We start from the raw sequence: 10,332 nt of genomic DNA, 5'->3' as shown, positions 1-10,332 counted from the left end.
TATTGGTAAAGAAAACAAAGTCAAAGATACCTTGCTAACTTCATTACTACTGAAAGATTTAGTGATTATTGAGTATTACTGACTCTGTTAGAATGTAATATCTGTTCATACTGCCTCAACTAATATTTAAACCCACTACCTCTCATATAGAAGTGTTACTTGGTGTCACTAAACCACAAGGTCCTTTACCTTATCAATAATGTTTAATACTGTTAACACTGATGATTAGAATGGACTTGAACATGATACCTTATAAAAAAGTAATAGTTTTCTATCGAACCACAATATGCCTAACTTGACTACTGCATCTATTGATGTCGTAAATTTTCTTCATAAAAATATAGATGAGTCTTTATTATATTTAAAAATTATAAAATTTGCCACCAAAATACATACACGTATTTCCACGTGTAGGCATGTGATCCGTGGGAACTTGGTTGCTAAATTGAAACTATATGTATACAATAATATGGGCACATACAGGCATACATTTGCTATATATATATTATTCCATCATATCGCCCCTTTCTATTCTCTCTCATCTACATTGAAATATTATTATTGAAGAAGAAGAAGAAAGTAAATTAAGGCGCGAAGAGAAAGCTGTACTTCCGTGAAAATGACGAATATGCTCGGACACGGCGGCCTGAATCTCAAAGAGACTGAACTTTGCCTGGGCCTTCCCGGCGGCAGCGGCGGTGGAAATGAAAATGAGTCCATGAAGACCACCGGAAAACGAGGCTTCTCTGAGACCGTTGATCTCAAACTCAACCTTCAATCCGACGGCTCTTGCTTGGATCTCTCGGAGACTAAGATGCAAGCTCCTCCGGAGCCTAACAAGGACCCCATCAAGCCCCCTGCCAAGTAAGCCTCACCACTACACTAATTTTATTATTATTATTATTATTATTATTATTATTTTTTGTTAACGAGAGAAACTCGTAGTCCATACTTCCTGCAAACTTACCTTGTAATCTTAGTCGGCAAAAAATCTGAAAGAGGTAAACTAGTCTCGAATGTCTATACAGCTTCATTAAGAATCGAACTTGAAACCTTATGATTATTGAGTTATCATATTATTAACTTGTAGTTAGGTGAATTAGTTTGCAAATAATTTATCTTAAAAGACATTATATGGTACACAAAATAATGTTTTGCTAATGGTATAATTCTCATCGTTTTGGTAAAAGCATAAATCTAATATGCTGCTCCCACAAGCTATTGCTAAGAAATATAGATCAGATCAATATACTTTTGTTGAATATTAGTTTGATCTTACGAGATTACAAGTCTAATTAATTAATTACTAACTTTTTAATATAAGATCATTATATCATGTCATCGTAATTTACAAAAAGCATATTAATTTACCCGAAAAAATAGAAATATATGCATAAGAATTCACATTGGCTATATTTGGTAAAATAGTTAGTCTATCAGTCTATTTTAGCTTGTTTGATCGTTATTATCTATTTGACTTGGTTAAACAACCAATATTATTAGTGTTTGATTAATTAGCTTCTTTATAACAACTTATTGTTCCAAAACACTAACTCTAATGAAAATTATGAAATTTCCGACCACTTAAAAGTAATCTTAAATCAAGTCGAAAGTAAAAAGTGCTCGGAAATAGCAACAAAGGTTTTTTCGGATACCAAAAGTGATCCGAACAAGGCTTTCGACTTGATTTGAGATCACTTTCAGGTGGTCGGAAATTACATAATTTCCAGTAGTGTAAAAATTCAAAAAGATGCTCAAAGCAATTTTTTTGATCAGCTTTTTGAGAAAGTCATTTTGTATGTAATCAGCTATCAGATTTAATTAATTTACCAAATATTTTTTTACAATTAACTAATGCTATCAAGTAGTCAAATCCACTAACAGTTATCGACTAACAGCAATTTACCAGGCTCGTGTCGGTATTAATGTAAAAATATATATATTTATATAATAATGCAGGGCACAAGTGGTGGGTTGGCCACCAGTTAGGAGTTACAGAAAGAATGTAATGGCCCATCATCAGAAGAGCAATAATGGTGAAGAAGGTGATCAGAAAAGTGGTAATAATTTTGTGAAGGTGAGCATGGATGGTGCACCTTACCTGCGCAAGGTGGACTTGAAGGTGTATAACACCTACAATCAACTCTCTGATGCTTTGGCCAACATGTTCAGTTCCTTCACTACTGGTAACGTAACACTCCAATTATTTTTATGTAAATATATAAATCCATTTGCAAGATCCAATAATTTAACAAGTAGAGAGTTGGTCCGACGATTAATTTGGTAACTATAAAATTGTAAGTTTTATTTTGATGAAAAACTGTTTATTAATCTTTTAGTTTGAGTTTAGTCACTTATAAATAACTTATTTACCTCATTTTTTTATCGACTAGGATAACTAGACAGTTTCAGAGAATTGAAACTGCACTAAATTAAAAAGAGATAAATTCAATCTTTTACATATTCAAGTTGAAAAAAGTAGATCTTTGAAGAATCTGATGATGATGGACTTAGCATAAAATAATATGTAGAAAAATAATGGATGTAATCCCACTTGTGATTAAACTGCAGGCAATTATGGGGCCCAGGGAATGATAGATTTCATGAATGAGAGGAAACTGATGGATCTACTCAACAGCTCTGAATATGTGCCGACGTACGAAGATAAGGATGGAGACTGGATGCTCGTGGGGGATGTACCATGGGAGTAAGTTTTATTTATACTTAATTTCCCTTCAATCCTAAACTAGACCACAATTTTCTACCATCTCCAACAATATCAATTTCACGTTATATCTTATAGACAAATGTATCCCGTATAGTTATTATCAGTCCAGTCATAATTACAAAAATCGCACCTAGACCCTAGACAGTGGCTGGCTGCTGAGAAATTCGGCCGACCGCCTAGGCAGCCTAGGTGCTAACTAGGTCGCTGTTGACTAGGCGGCCTAGGCTGTTGTCTAGGCGTCCAAAAAAAACTTCTGAATATAAAAAACAAAAAAAACGGGCGCCTAGGCAATGCCTAACGATTTTTGCAACCTTGGTCTCAGTAGTACCAAATAAAATTTACTACACATGCATATTTATACCAGATATAATGCAAAATATTTTAATAATAATAATAATAATAATAATAATAATAATAATAATATAAGTAATGTATGTATGACATAATTACAGGATGTTTGTTGATTCTTGCAAGCGCCTACGCATAATCAAAGGGTCAGAAGCTATTGGACTTGGTAAGTTATATGCTCTTTTTGTATTTAGTAATTATTGTTAATGAAACATTTATTCATATTTCATACATGCATAAATGCATACATATTCTTCATTGTTGTGACCATTTTTCTTTTTCTTTTTTTTTTTCGGTTTACTTTAATGTAGCCCCAAGAGTCATGGAGAAATGCAAGAGCAAGAATAAGATATGAAGCGATTAATTAATTATATTTATCGTACAAGTTACTTGAAATTTATCAATTAAGTATAAGTTATAGTGAGAGATATGGTAATTGTATGTTATTGTTTAGTTTGAATGTTGTGTGTGTATTTTCATTTTATAGTATGTAGATAGGTACGCTAAACATGTTTTTGGACCATTTGTACTGAACAAGAAGTTGGCAACAAACATAAAAACCCAATAATAATTTGTTTCGGTTTTTAACTTTTTATTGTTGTTGTATATATTTTGTTATTCATTGCCTTGCTGTCATATATGTTATAGTATATATATGTATATGCATGTATTATATGTACATAGAAAAAAAGTTTTAAAATTCTTTGGAAGTGATGATCATGCATGCTTCGTCAGGCTCCAGTGGTGGCGGCAAGTTTGCCGCCGCCAAATCTCCATATATATATATATATATATATATATATATATATATAGGCGGGTTCAGGTGCGGCAGTGTCTTACGTTGCTGTTATTTCTTACGGTGCGGCAACACCAATAGTTCACCAAATATGCACCATCAACGTTAGAAAATACACCACACAAAACAGAGTAAACAAAGCCCTGCATCACCAAACACACACCATTAGGTGTGAGTAAAAACATCATACACTGTTCGAAAGTACACCATTGGGGGTGGTGAGTTATATGGTGTGTTTTTTTGAGTCTGTGGTGTATTTTGTGATGTTTTATTACATTTCAGGGTGTGTTTTTATTACACTGTTGGTGCATATTGTTAACACTGTTGGTGTATTCTGGAATTTGACCGTACCTCCGCACCGTAAGATCACGCCGCATATGAGCACTCTTCTATATATATATATATATATATATATATATATATATATATATATATATATATATATATATATATATATATATATATATATATGTCGTGACCGTACCACCTCCAGCACAGACAACCTCTGACAATCGCCCACCAAAAACCATGGTAACGAACTACATTAATCCCTATAAAACCGCACCTTGAGGGAGAGAGTTTCGATCTCTGTCTAATCTCTCTCTCTCTCTCGTCTCACTCTAAAACAGCGGTTTTATTCATTTAACTATTATTACTCAAATTATTTTTGGGAATACGAAAGTCTGTCGTCAGGGAACAAGTGCATGTGCATGTTCACGGGGTATCTATTTGGCCAACTTTTATTTTTTATTTTTTTTAGCACGATTTTGTGCCCATGTAAATATGTAATATATGTCTATACATACTCAAAGACGGAGCCAAAAGAGAGCACAAGAAGTGAGTTAGATTAGTTGGCAAAGCTTGTGTTTGGTTATAATGAAGGTCATGGATGCAAATCTTGGCATCAATACATTTTCACCTTTTTTTTTTTTGCTTCAACACAATCACATTTTTAATAATTTTTTTTTAAAATATTTAATACACACACATAACATTCTTTTATATTAATAATGAGATGTGTAATTTATAATGTGTTTTTCATTCAAATTATTTTATCAAATTAATTATGTTTCATATTTTGTTATGAATATTTTTATAAAGTTTCGATGAGTTTTATTTTTTGCTTATATCCAACAATATTTATACCTATATTTCTTAGATTTTTTTTTTTTCAAATTATCTCTTTTGTTTTAACGTTTCGCTTTCACTGGAAAAAATTTCTGGATCCGTCCCCGCTTCTTCGCCCCCCTCAACGGAATTCCTGGCTCCGTCCCTGTACATACTTTCTCAAATTAATGAAACATTTTGTAGTTGTGTTGAAATAAAATTGCAGTGTATATAAAATGAAATTTAATAATTTCATATATTTGAATGTATAGTGTCCAATGAAACTGTAGTTATATCGAAATTTAATTATGTTGTAGTGAAACTATATTGTATATAAAATGAAACTGAATAACAGTTTTACATATTTGAGCGTATAATGTTGAATAAAACAGTAGTTATATCAAAATGAAACTGTAATTGTGTTAAAATGAAACTGCAGTGTATATAAAATGAAACTGAATATGTTATACAAATAGAGTTACTTTTTGCAGAACAAAACATGTGCTATTTTTTTTATTAAAAAAAATGACACTATTTTGATGCTTGGACCACAATACATTATGGACTGCGATCCATAGTATAATTTGTGTTAAATACTCCCAATGAACACAGAGGATTCAAACAAACATAATTGGGCCTAGATTCCAGGTAAAAGCTCCAGATCAGCCCACAATGGCGGTCCGGTCCGTGCCACATTTGGGACCCCTTTTTTTTCAGACAATTTGATAAAATTTTATTTGAATAATATTTTTTTAGTACATCGTAATATAAATAAATAAAACTTAATGTTTCACTCCATGTATTCCGCCTCCATAGTGTTCATGTTTAGATGTCCAAATTTTCGGACATTCTTTGATATCAAATATTATGTTAAGTAGTCAAAAATATTAAGTTTTCCCACAATGAGTGTTATGGAATCATGTTGTTTTGAGTTGTTCCTCTAGCTTTATTAAAAAAAAAAAAAATTAAAAAAATGGGTGTCTCAAGGCATTAGTCTAGTGGATGAAAAGCTCACTTAATACTTACTTTGAACGGTAAAGTAAAAGTTCAATTTATACTCCGAACATTGAGGGTTTGAATTTTTGTTGGATTTCTTTACGCAAAAATGTAAAGTCTATATTTTTTTTTGAGTCATAACTACTTTTTCAATCTACTGAAACATAAAGAGTCAATACTGCCCCATTGAGGCTCAAACCCATGGGTACAATTGTGAAAGAGTACAACTATGAGCAGTACAGAGTGACACCATAACACATTAGTAATTCTAACATTTTGGATTAATTGATTTATTTTATTACAATATGCTTTTTCGATCACTTAAAGATCAAAAGTAACAAAATAACAATAAAGATAACACTTAAAACACAGAAAACAATAACTAAAAAGAATGCAAACAGTATACATATACAAAACATGGAAATGGGTCTTGAAAGGGATCCTAATTGGGGTCTCATCTTCAGCAAATCATACAAAAAGAAAGAAAAATGAAATTTTTATTTTTATTTTTGTGTGTGAAAAAAAATAAAAATATAACCTTAAAGAGTAGGAGGGAGTACTGTGGAGCTGAGGAAAACTATTCCATTAAACTATGATTTTTGGCAATTGTTTAAAAAGTTTAATTTGTGGTTGGGGGAGATATAGGGGGATGGAATTGAAGTATCCTACATCACACTACTTATGTGATTAAAATTCTGTTTGGTTTAACAAGTTGGTTTCACATCACACAATTAACATGGTACAATACATATATAAATATTTTTTTATGGTACAACTTAAATGTATTAATACATGGGAACGTAATCGGGGAATGATATATTATTATGCTCTCAGATCAGACTGAGAGCTCATAGTTTTAGTTAATGTGTGAGCTATTAGGTTTGTTAATCTATTGATATGTTTGATTGTGACGGATAGGTTTGAATATCATAACACGCCCAAGTCAATTTTTTGATTTCTCGATCATCAATGTATTAATCGCCAATTAATTAACTTCACCAGTGGCCTCGCTACATTTGCATTTAGAATCAACCAATATAATAGCGTTTCTTCTTCACTCCTTTGGCATACATCCGTCCGCATACCTCCAGTACCCACAACATACTATTCGACAACGGACCACATAGAGCCCTCTGCACTACTAGGCCCGTTTCGAAGTTGATAAAATTTTACTTTTAGTCATATAACTATTAAAGTATTGTTAATTGGGATTCACAAGTTTGAAAATGATCAATTTAACTTCACAACTATTCAATTTTTCTCAATTTCAATCAATCCAGCTAAATTATCGGCAATGTAATCAAAAAATTTTAACGAGTAAAATGCTAAAGGGAAATTTAGTCATTTGCTTCTTCTCATCTCTTTATTCTCATTGTGTCATGCCCACCACTTGATTTGCAAATGCTTTACAAACCTTCATAGCCTGGTTCATAAAATGTCAATATTTAGTGTTTTCACTTCCAAGATATATAGTTAATTTTTTATTCTTTTTTCGTTTAACTACAGATTTTATCGATCAATCAACTTGTTTCAAACCCTAAATCTCTAATTAAACAGGAAGAGATCTACATAATCTCAACCAAACCACATAGATTCGAGTTAATTTCTTATTACTATTCACATTTGTTCAATTCTATTGCTTATTACTTTAAATAAAAGTTAGGAAAATTTGCACTTCTCGTCCATAAGTTGTAAAGTAATTGTAGAATTCGTTTCTAAATGTTGATCATGCTCACTTTTCGTCTTTAAGTTATCATTGGTGTTGTACTTTTCGTCCTTTCGTTCTCACTTTTCGTCCCTATATTATATTAAAATTACAAATTTCGTCCCTAATATTTTATTAGTAAAGAGACGAAAAATACAATATAAATGATAACTTAGGGACGAAAAGTAAGTATGACCAACACTTAGGAAAGAATTCTACATTTACTAATAACTTAAGGACGAAAAGTGTAATTTTTTACTTATTTGAATTATTAACAGTTGATTTTGTATCTAACTTATTCTTTCATTATTTATTCCATTTCTATATTATTAAAATCAAGCACATTATGCCATAGGGTATGAACAAAATTATGTGAATCTCTTCCAACTTAAAATGTACAAGAAAATCTATTACCTGAGGGCATTACTAAAATTTCATATATATGTTCTGACTATAGTAAATTATAACATTAATGGGTTAAAATATTTGTTGCAGAGAAATTAATGAGCTGGCAAGCCTTTAACCATCAACATTCAACTACTTTCTGGTCTAATCTCTAATGGCAAAAGGTCAAATTCAGGAGAAGATGCAATGAATTGAAATTTAATTTTATCTTCAATTCTTATAAGCTTACGATTGCCACCGTTCATCCCCATCTGCCCATTTTCAGAATCACGCAATCAGATTAATTATGACCTCACCTATATTAACATTTAACACATTACAAATTTCTTGCCACATTTTTTGAAATTATATATTACTCCGTAATTAGGCAAATAGACTAGAATTAGTATAATGCTTGTAAGACAGAAAACGAATTTAATTCGACAAAATATGAAACGTTGCTGATTTGTCTTATTCGATATCGAGATAAGTTTAAATGTAACTTTAACGTTAAAGGGATTTTAATAAAATTATAGCTTTCTAATAAATGAAGAAAGATAACACCCTACACTTAATTACGTAACTCCGTAAAAGGTGCAATGCCTCCGCCCTATTTCTCAACTTCAAACTTATCTCGACTGCATTGTAGCTCAATTGGTCACAGTACTTAAGTTTGAAAACAATTATCTGAAATTGAGTCTCACCGGCAGTAGTTGAGGGGGCACCTTGTGCGCAGTAAGCACAGGTCTAACCTCTGTATTCAACTGAGTTACTATGATTTATATCTTCCCAGATACTCTATCGGGTCGGGGCGTGAGGGACCCTTAGGGTTCGAAATTCAACCTTTTGGGAAGAACAAATTTAAACTTTATCTTTAGTCTTATACCAAAAACAATCATATGTATTTATAGATCTTTTTTTTTTAATTAAATTTTTGTCCCTTAATTATTTTGAATGTTGGAATGTGATCTCCTAATTATAAGGTATATATATTTTTTGATATTTTAATTATATATTGACTTGTAGATATAATTCTTCTACTAGTAGAGTAAAATAAATCTAAATACTAACATTAAGGAGGGATGTTTTGATAATTCTGCATAACATTTTTTATTCTTTTTTCTTCATTATCATCCAGCTAAAAGTAGAGTAACAGCAAAACATCTTACCTTTTTATTAAAATTGATATTTATTTGTGATGTAAGTGAAAAGATCATAATTATGAGGGGATTATTTTTTTTAATACTATTGACCCTGTTACATGTGATATCTGTTTATATATATTCTCTCAACCTACTAAAATCCAACGAGTCAACATCGTCCCCACTGAAGTTCAAAACTATGACATCCCAATTGAGGGAGTCACTTCATGCCGCTTGACCACAAGATCTTTAGCATGTTAGTTTAAATATCCAAATGCAACCAGCTATATATGGACAACCTAAGCTTCCAATAAGAGCAGTCTATTAGCTTTTTTATTTGAGCCAATCAACTATAGATAATCTAGGTTGATTTACTTTCTTGTAATCTTTTACCGACTAAAATCACAAAATGTCATTTACTCAGTACAGACTTCTGAGCTGAGTAATAACTAAGATTTTACCTGATCTCGTCACTCAAAAAATATTCAAATGTGTCCATTTTATTATTTATGGGACATATCTTATCTACAATTAAGGAGCCAAATGCATTCATTTTTTTTTGTTTTTTTGAAAATAAAAGGCTAATTCCCTTTCAAAAGAATAAAAAGGCTAATTCATCTCACAAGTAGAAACGTTTACAATACAAATCGATAGAATGGTAATATATTCTTTATCGTCAGATATAGAAACAAATTTCTTAGCAATGCTATAGAAAACTTGGATCACAGACTGTTTTACAAATTTAAAGTCGAAGTTGTTGGATGAACTCGGCGCTTCTTCACAGATCTGGTCAAACATAGCCAAGTCTGACTCTGATGTGATCATTTTATCATTTCGCTTATGAAGAGAACTCGCCAGAGAAACAAGAGGAAAAAACTCGCTAAAGAAATGAGACAAAAATAGTCGCCAGAGAGACGAGAGAGAAACACTCACTAGAGAAACAAGAAAAAACAGACTAGTCAAAGGAACAAAAGGAAAGGGATAACTTACCTACAATCAAAAGAAAACAAAATAAATGGACACTATGTTTAAAATTAACTTCTTTTAAAGTTAAATAACTATGGAATTCTATATTTGCAACACTTGTCACTCCATTCACAAGAAAGTGAAACATAAGTTTTTATGT

General features: G+C 31.6%; 1 protein-coding gene across 1 annotated transcript; it reads left to right on the top strand.

The window, feature by feature from the left end:
* Positions 1-504: 504 nt before the first annotated feature.
* Positions 505-3,669, top strand: LOC109175278 (auxin-responsive protein IAA14-like). Its single transcript, XM_019324515.1, has 5 exons — positions 505-864; positions 1,960-2,186; positions 2,572-2,707; positions 3,181-3,242; positions 3,388-3,669. The coding sequence occupies exons 1-5, from the start codon at positions 620-622 to the stop codon at positions 3,429-3,431; spliced, it is 714 nt and encodes a 237-aa protein (XP_019180060.1). The 5' UTR covers positions 505-619; the 3' UTR covers positions 3,432-3,669.
* Positions 3,670-10,332: the final 6,663 nt, after the last annotated feature.

The sequence above is a fragment of the Ipomoea nil genome, unplaced genomic scaffold, assembly GCF_001879475.1.
Source record: "Ipomoea nil cultivar Tokyo-kokei standard unplaced genomic scaffold, Asagao_1.1 scaffold0688, whole genome shotgun sequence".
Lineage (NCBI taxonomy): Eukaryota > Viridiplantae > Streptophyta > Magnoliopsida > Solanales > Convolvulaceae > Ipomoea > Ipomoea nil.
The sequence above is the reverse complement of the archived record's forward strand: the minus strand, read 5'-3'. Positions and strand labels throughout refer to the sequence as shown.

Bases quoted from the DNA above. Each gene is read 5' to 3' on its own strand.
- LOC109175278 (XM_019324515.1), top strand. From the start codon at position 620: ATGACGAATATGCTCGGACACGGCGGCCTGAATCTCAAAGAGACTGAA. The intron at 2,187-2,571 runs GTAACGTAACAC...ATTAAACTGCAG, and splicing joins GTTCAGTTCCTTCACTACTG to GCAATTATGGGGCCCAGGGA. The intron at 3,243-3,387 runs GTAAGTTATATG...ACTTTAATGTAG, and splicing joins GTCAGAAGCTATTGGACTTG to CCCCAAGAGTCATGGAGAAA.